This window comes from Leuciscus leuciscus (genome assembly GCF_965113295.1).
Source record: "Leuciscus leuciscus genome assembly, chromosome: 25".
NCBI lineage: Eukaryota > Metazoa > Chordata > Actinopteri > Cypriniformes > Leuciscidae > Leuciscus > Leuciscus leuciscus.
Genome location: NC_138724.1, coordinates 5,730,697 through 5,746,988, shown reverse-complemented (window position 1 = coordinate 5,746,988; position 16,292 = coordinate 5,730,697). Strand labels below are relative to the sequence as shown.

Here is a 16,292-nt window from a genome sequence, read left to right as displayed (position 1 = left end):
ATTGTATTACTACAGTGGCACTAACTGCATAATTGTTTATAATCCAAATATTTGTCTTGTCTTCATTTTTCTTGCAGGTTAACAAACTCAGTGTATTGGAGTATTGTCCAATTTTATTCCTGGGACATAAAGACAGGAGAGGGAGAATGACAGCTGACCTCTTACATTGCCTTGAAAACCCAGGGAATCCTGAGATTTTCAAAATTATAAAAAAAATGCAACGTTTTTATGAGCACCTACTACGAAGTAAGATTTCCTGTAATTTTCAACATGAACACAGTAATACATACTTATGTTCACTTATGTGAGATAAGATTTTACATACCCTTCTTGTCACTTGCATTAACTCAGTCAGACCCACCTTTATGTTAGTATAGCTCATTGAGGTGGCAAAACCAACTAACCTACTGTATCTCCCAAAAGTGACAGAAGAATTCCAACAGTGTCCTATTTACATGTTGCGACTTGTATAATTACAATGTGTACACATTTATAAGGAACATTAAAGAACCATGTTAGTCTATGTACTTCAAAACTTGAAACTTTATATTCTACATTTATTACACGTACAGTAAAATCTTCCAAACCTTTTTTGTTTGCTCTTGATTGTTTTAATCTTGATGATTTTATACAGTGTATTATTCTATTGTAATATTTTGAGATGCTGGAGTTTTTAATTTCCATGAGATGTAAATTGTAAAATGTTGACCTGAGAAGAACTCTAATCAGCTAATTAGGTAAAAACACTGGCAATGGTTTCTTGAGTATTTAATCATCCAATCTGGGTTAGGACAATGGACTGTTTGTAATGTTATATATGTACAACTTCTAAAACTGATAGTTCCAGTCCTTGATTGTGATTGGCTGAATCGCGTTCGATGCTGTTGTAAAATGCAGCATAAACATACACCTTGACCGCATTTTGTTCTATATTACTGCGCTACCATAACTTGATACAAAAGTTAAAGTAGCTGCGTCTCGACGTTGCTTGGCAGCCATTCAGATAGAGGAAATATATTTCTTGGCGGAAGAATGATTAACTAGGAATAACTTGTTATATTTGTAGTTGCTGTGCCTTTACTTTATGAATCTTTGCCAGGTATTTATAGTAACAGTTTTAGAAAAGCAATAAGCCACTCGAGTCCGTAGGTTACACTGATTCTACAACACCGCTAGCGCGTCGTGCCTAACAACGCCCCTTAGCTGTTGTAGAATCAGTGTAACCTACGGCCTCTCGAGGCTTATTGCTTACTTTAACCATAGAAAAAAGGAGGCAGCTACTTTTAATTTCACCTTTTCATCTTAACATTCTTAATCCAGTTGTCATTAACATTTAATATTAACATTTTGCAGAACTAGTCGCTCAAGAAGAGGATGTCCCTGAGGAGGTGGACCCAAATACATCGCAAGAGGAGGAAAACCAAGCAGAGCAGGAGGAGGAAAACCAAGCAGAGCAGGAGGTGGGGGATCATCCAGCATCTGAAGAGGAGGTGGTGGAATCAAACCCTCCAGAGGAGGAGGTGGTGGAGGAGAGAGTGTTAATTAATGAGGATTTTATTTTCTTTGTTTTACCATCTGACTCCTCTCTCCCTCAACCTTCTGAGTCCTCCACTCTCCCCCCACCTTCTGAGTCCTCCACTCTCCCCCCACTACCTGGGTCCTCCTCTCTCCCTCAACCTTCTGAGTCCTCCACTCTCCCCCCACCTTCTGAGTCCTCCACTCTCCCCCCACCACCTGGGTCCTCCTCTCTCCCCCCACCACCTGGGTCCTCCTCTCTCCCCCCACCACCTGGGTCCTCCACTCTCCCTCCAGCTGCAAAAGGCAGTTCTACGCGTAAAATGAAAGGTTAGGTTTCAGCTAAAACTAATTAAATGTGGTAAACGTCTTGCTTCAGTCCTCCTCCACCAGCTGAGTGCTATCACCACCACTTCTCAAGCACTGACAATTACTGACGGTTATATCTTTGTAATTTTGCCTTATGCTGACTCCTCTCTCCCTCCAGCCACTGGGTCCTCCACTCTCCACCCACCACCTGGGTCCTCCTCTCTCCCTCCAGCTGCAAAAGGCAGTTCTAAGCGTAAAATGAAAGGTTAGATTTCAGCTAAAACGAATTAAATGTGGTAAACTTCTTGCTTCAGTCCTCCTCCACCAGCTGAGTGCTATCACCACCACTTCTCAAGCACTGACAATTACTGACGGTTATATCTTTGTAATTTTACCTTATGCTAACTCCTCTCTCCCTCCAGCCACTGGGTCCTCTTCTCTCCACCCACCACCTGGGTCCTCCACTCTCCCTCCAGCTGCAAAACGCAGTTCTAAGCGTAAAATGAAAGGTTAGATTTCAGCTAAAACTAATTAAATGTGGTAAACGTCTTGCTTCAGTGCTCCTCCACCAGCTGAGTGCTATCACCACCACTTCTCAAGCACTGACAATTACTGACGGTTATATCTTTGTAATTTTGCCTTATGCTGACTCCTCTCTCCCTCCAGCTACTGGGTCCTCCTCTCTCCACCCACCACCTGGCTCCTCCACTCTCCCTCCACCACCTGGGTCCTCCACTCTCCCTCCACCACCTGGGTCCTCCACTCTCCCCCCACCACCTGGGTCCTCCACTCTCCCCCCACCACCTGGGTCCTCCACTCTCCCTCCACCATCTGGGTCCTCCACTCTCCCCCCACCACCTGGGTCCTCCACTCTCCCCCCACCACCTGGGTCCTCCACTCTCCCTCCACCATCTGGGTCCTCCACTCTCCCCCCACCACCTGGGTCCTCCACTCTCCCTCCACCATCTGGGTCCTCCACTCTCCCCCCACCACCTGGGTCCTCCACTCTCCCTCCACCACCTGGGTCCTCCACTCTCCCTCCACCACCTGGGTCCTCCACTCTCCCCCCACCACCTGGGTCCTCCACTCTCCCCCCACCACCTGGGTCCTCCACTCTTCCTCCACCACCTGGGTCCTCCTCTCTCCCTCCAGCTGCAAAAGGCCGTTCTAAGCGTAAAATGAAAGGTTAGATTTCAGCTAAAACTAATTAAATGTTGTAAACTTCTTGCTTCAGTCCTCCTCCACCAGCTGAGTGCTATCACCACCACTTCTCAAGCACTGACAATTACTGACGGTTATATCTTTGTAATTTTACCTTATGCTGACTCCTCTCTCCCTCCAGCCACTGGGTCCTCCTCTCTCCACCCACCACCTGGGTCCTCCTCTCTCCCTCCAGCTGCAAAAGGCAGTTCTAAGCGTAAAATGAAAGGTTAGATTTCAGCTAAAACTAATTAAATGTGGTAAACTTCTTGCTTCAGTGCTCCTCCACCAGCTGAGTGCTATCACCACCACTTCTCAAGCACTGACAATTACTGACGGTTACATCTTTGTAATTTTGCCTTATGCTAACTCCTCTCTCCCTCCAGCCACTGGGTCCTCCTCTCTCCACCCACCACCTGGGTCCTCCACTCTCCCTCCAGCTGCAAAACGCAGTTCTACGCGTAAAATGAAAGGTTAGATTTCAGCTAAAACTAATTAAAGGGATAGTTCACTTTGAAATAAAATGTTGGTATGTTTTAGCTTACCTCAAGGGCATCCAAGATGTAGGTGTCTTTTTTTCCGCAGTAGTTTCAATTTTGATATTTTTAGGTCAAACCGTTCTTGTCTGTCAGTCATATAATGCAGGTCTATGGTCACCACCTCAAAGAGCAAGCACAGAGTCCAAATTAAAACAATTCCGCATCGTCCAAATTAAACAATTCCCCATCGTAAGTACACATTGATGGCCTAAGACACGAAACGAGCGGTTTGTGTGAGAAAACGAACAGTATTTATAGTGTTGTTACCTCTTGAACTCAGCCGTGTCCAAATGATCTGAGGGCGCGGGCGGGTATAGATATATACACTAGATGTCGGCTTGGCTACGGTTTCGTTCCAATGAACTGCAGTAGCCAAGCCGACATCTAGTGCAGTGGTTCTCAACCCTGCTCCTGGAGGACCCCCAACACTGCACGTTTTCTTTTTCTCCCTAATCAAACACACCTGATTCAACTCATCAGCTCATTATCACATGGGTTAATGAGCTGATGAGTTGAATCAGGTGTGTTTGATTAGGGATACAAAGAAAACGTGCAGTGTTGGGGGTCCTCCAGGAGCAGGGTTGAGAACCACTGATCTAGTGTATATATCTATACCCGCCCGCGCCCTCAGATCATTTGGATGCGGCTGTGTTCAAGAGATAACAACAATATAAATACTGTTCGTTTTCTCACACAAACCGCTCGTTTCGTGTCTTAGGCCATCAATGTGTACTTACGATGGGGAATTGTTTAATTTGGACGATGCGGAATTGTTTTAATTTGGACTCTGTGCTTGCTCTTTGAGGTGGTGACCATAGACCTGCATTATATGACTGACAGACAAGAACGGTTTGACCTAAAAATATCAAAATTGAAACTACTTCGGAAAAAAAGACACCTACATCTTGGATGCCCTTGAGGTAAGCTAAAACATACCAACATTTTATTTCAAAGTGAACTATCCCTTTAAATGTTGTAAACGTCTTGTTTCAGTCCTCCTCCACCAGCTGAGTGCTATAAACCACTTCTCAGGCAAGTAGATCAGCTAATTCGTGAAATCACCTTTGTTAAGTGCAATACTTGGGAGGACATTCATTATTTGAAGCCAGACTTTTGCAACTATGCTTAATTTCTGACCTGTTGAACAACATAGACTTTATCTAACCTTTTTTATTGTCATTTTTAGAATGCCGAAAACACACTTCACAGACAGTCTTCAATTATTCTGACATTGTGGACAAGCGTGTTGTTGGTGTAAGTATTTTTTGACAGACCAAAGTTGCATACTTTTATGTTGCTCTCGGTTACAGTTGAGAAGCACAAGAATAAATGAACTAAATATGCATCTTTTGCAACAAAGTATGAACATAACTCGAATATAACATTGAGGGCAAGCAATCTGTAGAAAAATATATTCCTGTAGCATAGAAGCTTTTTTTGCGTTTTGATTTTGGCTGCTCTGAAAATGGCAGAAGTGCCGTTTGTCATGTTATGAGGTTATGTGCCATTAAAATGATTTTGGAAACGTTATGTTAAGGTCAAACAATTGTTATGGTTGGCTTTAAAGGACAAATCCGGCAAGTTTTCACATAGATCTCCATTTCTCGTGGTCACCGAGTACTGTCCGTATGAAAAAAAGAGAAACTTGAGAAAAAGGGAAAATTGGTTTTACCTAGCTCGAGTTACTACAGCCAGCAGCTAATCCAACCAGGCACAGCGCTACACTCTGGGGGCATGTCCATGAGCCCCCATGTACATGCCCACAGAGTGTAGCGCTGTAGCTTCTGAATGTAGCAACTCGAGCTAGGCAAAACTGATTGTTTCCATTTTTTTTCTTAACAACAGCAGTTGGTGACCTCAATCTGTGTGAAAACTTGCCGGATTTCTCATTTCAGTTCAGAGACTAAAGTAACATACTATTCATAAAACAAGTATGGTGCAAGTTTGAGAGCATATTTTGACGACAGTGCATGTGAACTGTGGCCAGAGCGAAGTAAGACGCACAAATTTGACAGAGTCAGGCTGAAGTTAATAAATGAAAGATTTGGTTAAAGCCGACCAACAGTGGTGTTGAGCAAATGGAATGTGTCAGACGATATTACAGTAGCATTCACAATCTCAATATTGTTCCACATCTGACCTGAGTACTTTTTCAAGGACTAATTGTAAGGGTAATATTCTATCCTCGTCTGGTTTTAGTATTAATTGGAAAGACATGCAGAAAGAGATGAATGAACTCATCTGAATGAATTAACTGACAACACCACAAACGTTATCTATGTTTGTGTTTTGTACCCTATGTGTTAGAATAAAGTGACCACTTTTGAACACACTCCTGTCCACTTGCATGTTGTGCTCTTGCAAATATGTTTAAAGTAGCCTAATATTTTCCTTGTTTCATGTATTTTCAGGAAAAAGAGGAAGTCAAGGTCAAATGGGCATCTTGTGCAAAATGGTAGGTCCTACCCTAGAAACAGATGTACATGCAGACTAAGACCGTCAATGAGTTCATTTTGAATTTGTTTATTATTTGTCTATTTGGACATTCACTCTTGGAAATATTTTAATCAGTTCTAAAGGACCAATACATAGTTTTGTATTTGTTTGCAATGTAAGAGTTTCAGTTGTTCTATTAATAACCTTTTTCCCTTTCCTTTTTGGACAGTGGGAAAGAATGGCCTGACTCGTGGGAGCCAGCAGAACAATTCATGTGATTGGCACATATTATTTTATTCATAAAATGTTTTTTTTTTTTTTTATGTTTCTTTTTCTCTAAAATTAATAAAAAAAAAGTTTTTTGGTATTTTGTTATTGTATTTTTTCTTGTTCAGATATTAAAAACAATGTATTCATGTCAACGTTTGTCCATTCATTTGGCTATTCATTACTTTGAATGTTTCAGTACAGTACATTAAAGACATTACAACTACATGTTTTTTTAGCGTTATTGTTGAAAGAAATTGATAGGCTTTTAGAAAATATACATTTTAGATTGTTAAAACTGCCTTTCCTTAATGGTACACATCTGGCAAACCTTTGATTCACCAACAGAGTACAATAAAGTAGGTCTGTAGGTCTATGGAAACAAAACAATGGAAGAAGTTGGGACAAGTCCTAATTCTTGTGAAATCTACCAAGTGCTTGGCTTAGAAAATATACAGGTAATGTGGCGTAGGGAGACCTGAGGGGAGGCTGTCCTGAGGAAAGGGGATCAGGATTTCATGTGGACAGCAACCAAGGTGAACTGTGTACTGGAAGCACACAAATAGTAAATCCACTCATGTACTATAACAAAGGGACACCCACTAACACCAAGTGACCAGCCTCCCTAGAGTGCTCCTACTCCTGTCTCAATAGTTGGCATCAACTAGGCTGGGGAGTCATTAAATGGGCAGGCCTCAATAGACCTGCACACATACACCTAATTTTGCCAACCTTCAAAAATAAACAAAATAAAAACACAACAGACCTCAAAGAAAATAAATATAGACTACTATCTGTAACCAGTATGTCATCCTACAGTACTACAATGAAAATAGACACAATATGATGAGGCTGATGACACCATACAACCTGCTGAAGCACACAGTGGTGAATTACTCACCACTTTGACAGTAGAGAGTATTCGTCTATCATTTAAACTATCTGTCTATCAACATCAATTAAACCATGTCAACCTAGCAATCACCACAGCAACCAACATGATTACCATAGCAACCAGCATAGCAACTGCTTTATTTGGTATAGCAACCACCGTATGTACTCTAGCAACAACATTGTAACTATCTCTGCATTATCAGTTTTTACTCTGTATTATATTTTACATTATAATTTACATTATAATTTGCGTTTTCATGCACTTGTAATTCATTTGTATTTCTAATTTACTATACCCACTTCATAGCAAACATGTACGAATCATGTACTGCTGTCATATCCTCCTCCATACCCCACTTACATGTCAGTTTTTGTGGGCTCTTCCTTCCTGAGGATAGTTTGCAGCATTAGGTTTAATGAATTTATCATACCAGAGAGATAGCAGGCCTGATTTGTCCCTCAGGCCTTACAGGCACAGGTGGCTATTTCAACCGGCTACACTTAGATTGTTTAAGTAGCTTTCCTGGTAGGCCTACATGTAAAAAGGTATCAGCCGCAATTTTGATTCACCAATATACAATACAGCAAAGTATAGGTCCAGGAGAACAACATAATAGGAAGTTGGAATGTCCCAATTTATGTCAACCATCAACCATTTCACAGGACCTAAAATGGTCTCTCCACTTTGACGCTATCCAGAAAAAGGCCCAGCAAAGGTTATACTTCCTGATACAGCTAAGGAAGTTTAATCTGCCTAAGGAGCTGCTGACCACTTTCTACTCAGTCATCATTCAGTCTATTATCTACACCTCCATCACTGTCTGGTTTGGGTCAGCCACCAAACGGGACAGGGCCAGACTGCAACAGAGCTGACCTTCCCTCCATCCAGGACCTGTACCAGTCCATGGTCAGGAAAAGGGCAGCAAAAATCTCTACAGACCCCTCACATCCTGGTCACAAACTGTTCAACCTCCTTCCCGCTGGTAGACGATACAGGGCACTTTTCGCCAAAACCAGCCGACACAAAGACAGCTTCTTCCCCCAAGAAAAGGTTGATGGTTGACATAAATTGGGACATTCCAACTTCCTATTATGTTGTTCTCCTGGACCTATACTTTGCTGTATTGTATATTGGTGAATCAAAATTGCGGCTGATACCTTCTTCCCCCCTCAAACAGTCACTCTGTTGAACACCCTTACACTGAACAAAGTCAATCAACACTGTTCTGCTCATCTACCACATGTGTACTTCAATCTTACAGTTACAATATTGTTATTAATATCATCATTGCACTGAACTGCCTTGCACTATATTTTTAATCTTAAACCTCAGTCTATACTGATATTGCGCTATTCCCACCCTCTTTTCAATTGTATATTGAATCTTGCCTGTGCCTGTTGAGGTGTCCACGACTATGGCAACCTTCACAGGGACAACAAGGAGGCGGACATCCCCCCCGGACAATTGCATTACCCTATACCACCTTAAGTGTCTATTTATTTGCAAATGTACATACTGTATTTATTCTTATACATAGCCGTAATTGAATGCCCTTTATTCTATTCTTACTGTTCTGTTTTTATTCTTTTTTATGCTTTTTTTCTTATATGTTACGTGAGTGTTGTACTTTGAGAGAGCAAAGATTGACCGGAGTTAAATTCCTTGTTTGTTTACGCAAACCTGTCCGATAAAGCTGATTCAGATTCTGATTCTGATGTCAAATAGCATTTACAGGTGATGGTCACAGCCCAGTCAGGCTGTCCATGCTGACCTGTCCACTGCCAAAAATGGGCAATATATCACGTGGATGGCCGGGTGCATGTGCATTGTTTACCTGAACAACAAATGGCACCAGGATGCACTATGTACATAAGACAAGCCTGTGGAGGTAGTGTGATGCTTTGGGCAATGTTTTGCTGCTAAACCTTGAGTCTTGCCATTCATGTGGATGTTACTTTGACGTACCATCTCCCTAAGCATTGTTTCAGACCATGTACACCCTCTCATGGAAACAGTATTCCCTTATGGCAGTAGCCTCTTTCAGCAGGATAATGACACAAAGAAAATGGTTCAGGAATGGTTTGAGGAACACAACAATGAGTTCAAGGTGTTGATTTTGCCTAAAATTTTGTATTTGTTATTGTATTTGAACTGAACATATGTTACAGCCTACATGTGTAAGTAAAAGTAACTAAGGTACAGTATTTAAACGAGTTATATTAGCTAGGCCATTCAAATAGCACTGACTTGGCATGAAGCTGGTTCACTTTTTTGTGAAGAACATAAAAAACCAACAAAGGTTAATGACAATTGTCTTGTTAAGTAATGATCTGCATAGAAAGAAATCAGTGAGATCAAAGATGCTTCATTGCCCCCCACCTATAAACTCAATAAACAGTTGATAACAAAAGAAGAAAGATACTTTATTGTCATTCCAGAAGATCTTGAATGTTACAAAAAAAGGGAAGAATATGAAGTAGTCACAGGTCATACAAATAAAGATTAGAAGGAAGGATCACAATGAAGTAGCATACATAGCAAATATATAAATACAAAGAAAATCTGAAAATAGAATTACAAGAGTAGGTAATCAGGTTACAGGGCACAATGTATATTTCTTCATCGACACCATCAGTGTGGTACAACAATTACAAAGTAGGATTAATTCATTTTGTGTGTTTGTTTGTTTGTGTGCACGTGCGAACAATTATTTTTCAAAATACACAGACCTAAGATAACACTGAAAAGATGTACACCAATATCCTGCAACTTGTAAATACACACAACATTTGACTGTCTGTGTTATGGGACACAGTACTTTAATGGACAGATGAGGATTTAGCTATGTTTGAGGTTTAACATCTCAATTATTTAACACAATAACACACATTGATTATTAATTTGAAAAATATGACATGAAAAATATAAATATGACATATTTATCCAAAGCCATAAACATTGCCTGGGGGTTTGTTGTGTACTAAGTTGCAGAACCCAAGCACCATCACACGCCATCATACAACAACAGTCTCAACCACAGCACCCACAACCATCAACATGTCAACATCCACCACAACAACAACACACCACCACCACAACAAGTTATTGAAGGATGTTTGATGGCAGATGACAATCAGTCAGAGTCCTCATCAGAACAGCTGAAATCAGAGTCTATAGCATCAAGTTCGAGGTCTTCTTCTTCCAACTCCATCTCCAGGTGTGAGTTACCATTCAGGATAGTTTTGTAATGGCCCTTGACTAAAAGCATTTCTGCTTTCAGTTTGCTGAGCCTCTGATGAACTAGACACTGCAGTCCTTTTTGTGCATCCTCAGAGAGGTCAACAAGAGAGGCTGCAAAAACATAATAACAATAAATCAATAATGAAATCAATAACATTTCACTGCCTAGTTAATTGCTGTAATAACGGACATGGGGATCTACACCAAACATACTCACTCCTGCAAAACAGTGGAAAAAAAGTGTAAGTAAGATATTGCAGACACTTCTCTCCCAATGAAAGAGTGAAGGGGGTCGCACACCGGACGTGCAGCTCAGCGCCGCGCCGCGCTACGTCTAGGACAACTCGAGGTATCGCACACCGGACGCACACTTTCTCAGTTTATGGCCAGCAATATTGTTATGTTTAAGGACATTATTAAATTAAGATAATGCCTGTACTATGTTATGATTGTACTGTACAATTAAATACAATCGTTGCTTAGTCTGCAGTCTGTATTCACTTTACCTCAGAGCGTCCGTTAACTGAATGAATTGGGAATATCACCTAAAAATCCGACAACATCTGCAATTTTCATTCAAGCAGCTGACTTCTGTGAATGAATGTAAAACTAAATGTTTATTGCAGCACAGGGTGAAGTCAGTATATACACATTAACGACGATTTGAGACAAATAAATGTACATTTAATGTAAAACTATGTAAATGGCGCTCTGTGGCGCGGCAGGATTTTGAACAAGGTCCTGAGCAGTTGCTGGGCGCCGGCGACAGACGCCGAAAGGCGCAGTGTGTGTGTACGGTGTGTACGGTGTGTGTACACTCAAAGAGAATAATGTGTTCGAATTTAAAAGATGTGGCGCTGCGCGGCGCTGAGCTGTGCGTCCGGTGTGCGACCCCTTTTGACACAGACATAGATGTGCTTACAGTTTGAAGAAAGGGCTCCCAGTCTCAAGTATTGTGCCTTTAGTGCTGTCCAGTGTTGCAGCATTTCCTTACAGAGGATTACTTCTTCCTCCTTCAGGCGTTGCACAGCCATAAAAATATCAAAGACCTTCCTTTTGGTGTGAAGGTCTGCAAAAGGTGAAAGTGGAGTTAAGTATAGAACGTGTTTTTATTTATCATTTTTTTTTAACATTGAGGTATTACTTTTCTACTTTTCAAGGGAGCCCTGTGCAATGTGATTGACATCTAGATAGACAATATCAAGATTGGATTTTGAAATTTCTGCGACATAGGTCTAAGGTTTCTATGAGCATGGAAACCCTGATAGAAACCAACATTGCATAGTACTGAGTCAGACCATAAATGTTTTTCTATTTAAAAAAAAAAAAGAAAAAAAAGAACTTACTTTCACTTTGCCAAGGCCACGTGTCCATCTGGATAATGGCATCAGTAGACACAATTTGTCCAGACGGTTCAGCCAGATGATTGTACTCGGCAACAGCTGCTGCCAGGCGTTTTTTGTCATTTAAAATGACTCTTCGTATCTTATGCCGCCTCTTGTTGCTATCTGGAAAAAAATGCCACATATTATTCTTTTGTTAAAGGGATATTCCACCATTTGTGAAATTACACTCATTTTCCACCTCCCCTTGAGTTAAACCATTGATTTTATACCTTTCTCCAGTTCATCCAGCCATTCTCGGAGTCTGGCGATACCACTTTTAGCTCCAGCCTAGCATAGATCATTGAATCCTGTTAGACCATTAGCATCTCGCCTGCTAGCATCACGTTTAAAAGTGACTAAGATTTCCGTTAATTTTCCTATTTAAATCTTGTCTCCTCTCAAGTTAGAAAGTGTAATAAGACCAAGGGAAAATGAAACGTAACGATTTTCTTGGCTGATTTGACATGGAACTATACTCTATGATCTACGCTAGGCTAGAGCTAAAAGCTGGATGAACTGGAGAAAGGTAAAAATCAATTGTTTAACTCGAGGGGAGGTGGAAAATGAGTGTAATTTCCCAAAATGGTGGAATATCCCTTTAAAGTTTATTCAAATTTCATGCGTAATGCTACAGATAAACTGTAGCGACAAGGCTCCATTAGCTGCATAGGTACAATGTACATTTTCTAAAGGGTCACAGTGTGTATGGTTAGGAACTGAAACATTACAATTGAGTAGAATTAATAAGAGCCTAAACGTAGGTGTAGCCTATGTAACTGTGAAATACCTGTTTGTTTGTAGAGGTTTAGGCTGCGTACTTTGACGAGGACAGCCAGCTCCTCTATCCGTGCCTGTAGTGCACCAAGGCTACCATCACTGTGATCAGTTTCTAAATTACAGTTATATTACATTATGCATGAAATGACAATCAATCAAATACAATTAGCAAGTAATTTAAAGGAGAAACTCGGATGATTTATACATGGATCTTGATCGCTAGACGTCGACAAGTAATGTTGATAGGAAATACACGACCAAAATCGGAGCAACTGAACTGGAGAAGCTGTAGCTAATGGCCAGTGCTCCCAGTAAGCTACAATGCTAGGACTGGGGGCATCATCTAAACGTGCCTTTTTGCCTCTTAACTGACTCCACAATTAATGAGTTGGAAACACATTGTTTTGTCCAGTAAGGTTTAGTTTTAATGACATTTCCAGTCTGTTAAGAGGCAAAAAGGCACGTTTTGATAATGCCCCTTGACCTAGCATTGTAGCTCACTGGTACTGGCCCATGGTTCCAATGGTACTACAGCTACTCCCAATTCGTTAGCATCAATTTTGGTCGTTTTTTTCCCCTATCAACAGTACTCAGCGACGTCTAGCGATCAAGATCCATGTAAGAATCGGCCATATTTCTCCTTTAAATTATCAAGTAGCAAGTTATTTAACTAAGCAAGTAATTTTCAGCACACATTGCCCACTTTAGAAGGTGAGCAATAATTAATGAAATACAGCAAACACATTGTTGCAGTTGGCTCAGCAATGCAACTCCAGGAATGTTGATAAGCACATTGATGTATAGTGTGTGCTACGATGCTGAAATGTAGCATAATTAGTTGTCAATGTGCAGGTTTTTATCATGAAAGTTTCCACATAGGCAAACTTACCCTCTGCCCACTTCTGCACATCAGCCACCCACAGCTGCACTGTGTCATCATCAATGCCAAGCTCCTTTTTTGCAACATTCAGGCTGTCATGATGTTCTTTGAGTATCCTTACAGTCTAACAACAAGAACAAGAACAAGAACAGTATGAATGTTGTTTGAGTTCATTATGAAAATGACATTGTTGAAAAAATAACCTTTAGGTATCTCTGTCTTAAAGTGTGACTCAGGTTTTCCAACTTCCTTTCATTCCACCCTAAAGCCAAGAGGGTAAGCATGTCTTTCCGTCCTGATTTCAAGAAAAGCAGATTACAGATCATCTTTCCAGCTTTTTTCTGAAAAGAAACTATTCCATTGTACTTACGAACAGTACACAGACACACACATATCTAGCCACTCCCACATACCTGCTTTAGACATGTACTTAGTGGTGATGGCTGCCCTGGACAGGAAACTGTTTACCTGTTCAACCTCTTCTCCGATAGTTGAACCAGCACCTTCCTGGAACGCGCCTCCCCATTTGATCTAATAAGTAGATAGATTAGGAGTTGTTTATAAATGAACTATTGTACACCTACTAAATTAGTCAGTAAAGCTGAAATGTACCTCACATTTCCCAGAGTGTGCCTTTGCATGCATAACTGAAAGAAAGGGGCGCATGGACAGCAATTTCCTGAGCTCAGGACACTGCTGAACCACCTTAGCCAAATAAGGAAAAAATTTACAGGCTACATCTGAACACAGGAATGAGATTGTTCCTGGAGCACTTTCTGCTAACTTCCTCTGGAGGAAGAGAGGGTACGCAAAAATCTCTCCTCTAAACATATTCAGTGCCCCAAGAAGGACCCCATGGCGGCAGACAGCTATCTCCAGTCCCTCCTCATCCAGTTTTCCTGAGTTTTTTCTGGAGGACTCCTTAGCTGCTGTCCATGTTGAAGAACCACAAGAACCCTTTCCAGAGGCCTATACAAGGATTGTAATATCATGACATGATTTATGAAGCCCTCTAAGGCATATGACTGTCAACAACTCTTCTCTGGCATCACAATTTGGCAGTTGTATTATTTACAGTAGCAGAAGGCATGCATGTAAATTTGGGAAGTTAAAGCCTCCTTCCTCTCAATACTGCCAGTGATGTTACAATGTTAGTTAACAGCAAATGTTAATGAACAATGTAGTGCCAGCAATTACTGTCGGTAATGAGACAAAAAACAAATATTTGAACTTACATGTTTTGTTTGTGTGTGGATGTATTGAACAAACTTGGCTACTTCCTCATCATTTTGGATGAAAACATCATCAAAGTGTCCTGGCTCTGGAGTGCTGAAAAACAGACGATTTTTTTTTTTTCATTAAATAATTTCTCCATTTTACATGAGCTGTTCATACAATCTACTAGTTAACTGACATGTAATTGACAATGTAATGTACCTTGAATTTGATTTGAAGCGATAAAGCTTGCGATTACCATCCACTGACACTGCAAGCATGTCTGGACTGCAGGCGGGGCAATCGAAGAACTGCTTCATACACAGCTTTTGTACTTCATATTTTACAGCTACCCATTCTGAGAAGCTTTTGTAAAATGTGTCTGGTGATACCTTACCAGTCTTAAGACAAACAAAATGACAGGGATATAATATTTGTGCAGGTTGTGTTGTAACTCAACATAAATGTTGATTAAATGAATGCATGGAACTAAATTGCATTTTGTAAAATGAACACTCACTCTTCCAAAGCGCACTGTCCTTGCGTCAAGCATTCTTAGGTATGCCTTCAGAGAGACCCCTGGTGCTGCCATCTTCAAGTCATAAAATGACTGAAAGATATCAGTGGCATATAGCGTGCAGAAGTTTGTGGTGCCACTGCCTGGCCAGTATCCATCACGCTGGATGTCCTTGATGGAGGGGGACCATGTGAGATAACAGCTGGTGCAACTCAACACTGGCATTGAAAGGTTGTAGCGGCCTGTACGGAGCATGAATCCAAATAAAGTAATACTGCATTTCCTCAAATAATGGACTTAATTTACCTCACCAGAATAAGGCAATAATTCTTTGGTTTTAATAAACTGTTTGTGAAGTGTAACTGGTCAACGTTCTGAATGAAGAGTGATTCAGTTCCTTTTTGCATGGTTAAAGCTACTCAATTATGCTGTAATTCCAAATTGAAACACCAACATTTCACTGGTGAGAACATTGCTACTTAGTGATAAAGCTGTTATTGTGAAAAATTACAGGACTGTTTGTTTAATCTCTCCATACACTTGCACCCATCTTACTGGTCTCCTCCACCCCCTAATCCAGTCACGGCCCCTGTGATCCTGATCAGCTTACCATCCATCCTACCAGACTGCGGACCTTTTTTGGGATAGAGCCTTTTGTATTGCTGGTTTCACTCCATGGAATAACCTACCACTACACAAACATAGTGCTCCCTGTCTGGGCATGTTCAAAAACACCTTTTCACTGATGCCACTGGCCTTTAATCCTCCTCCCCTACCTTTTTTAAGCGACCTTGGGTGCTAAGACGTTATTGTTATTTTTTTGTCATCATCACCAACACCACTTGAAATCAGGCAGTGACACTTTAATGAGTAAGCAGACGAGCAATCCAGAGTAATCCATTCTTATAGGATTTCAATGTGTAATGTGACAAGATGTCTTACCATTTATAGTTATGACTGCCACGACCCTTCCAGGTGACACGTGGATGTTGCCTGAGCAGTGGCACACACGATCTGGTCTCTGAATAGGCACCATCCATGCTAACAATCAAAACCACAACATTGCAAAAATATAATTCCCCCCAAAAAAACAAACAGTTGTCTGCAAAGATCTACC

General features: G+C 40.9%; 1 protein-coding gene and 2 long non-coding RNA genes across 3 annotated transcripts in view; 2 read left to right on the top strand and 1 right to left on the bottom strand.

Annotated features, from left to right (window-relative positions):
* LOC309490160 overlaps window positions 1-1,440 on the top strand; it is a 2,709-nt gene extending 1,269 nt beyond the window's left edge. Inside the window, exons 2-3 of the long non-coding RNA XR_014202610.1 lie at window positions 78-246; window positions 1,354-1,440. This is a non-coding gene — a long non-coding RNA (uncharacterized lncRNA). The remainder of the gene's footprint in view (window positions 1-77; window positions 247-1,353) is intronic.
* LOC309490644 overlaps window positions 1-16,292 on the top strand; it is an 80,397-nt gene that overhangs the window by 29,741 nt on the left and 34,364 nt on the right. The gene's annotated exons all lie outside the window — the stretch shown is intronic.
* On the bottom strand, window positions 9,272-16,241 carry LOC309490469 (uncharacterized protein). The gene is made up of 12 exons (XM_082159660.1): window positions 16,118-16,241; window positions 15,179-15,417; window positions 14,881-15,059; window positions 14,679-14,772; window positions 14,056-14,412; window positions 13,857-13,974; window positions 13,647-13,738; window positions 13,453-13,567; window positions 12,574-12,675; window positions 11,748-11,909; window positions 11,324-11,470; window positions 9,272-10,512 (listed from the first exon to the last, which is right to left on the bottom strand). The coding sequence occupies exons 1-12, from the start codon at window positions 16,209-16,211 to the stop codon at window positions 10,295-10,297; spliced, it is 1,917 nt and encodes a 638-aa protein (XP_082015786.1). The 5' UTR covers window positions 16,212-16,241; the 3' UTR covers window positions 9,272-10,294.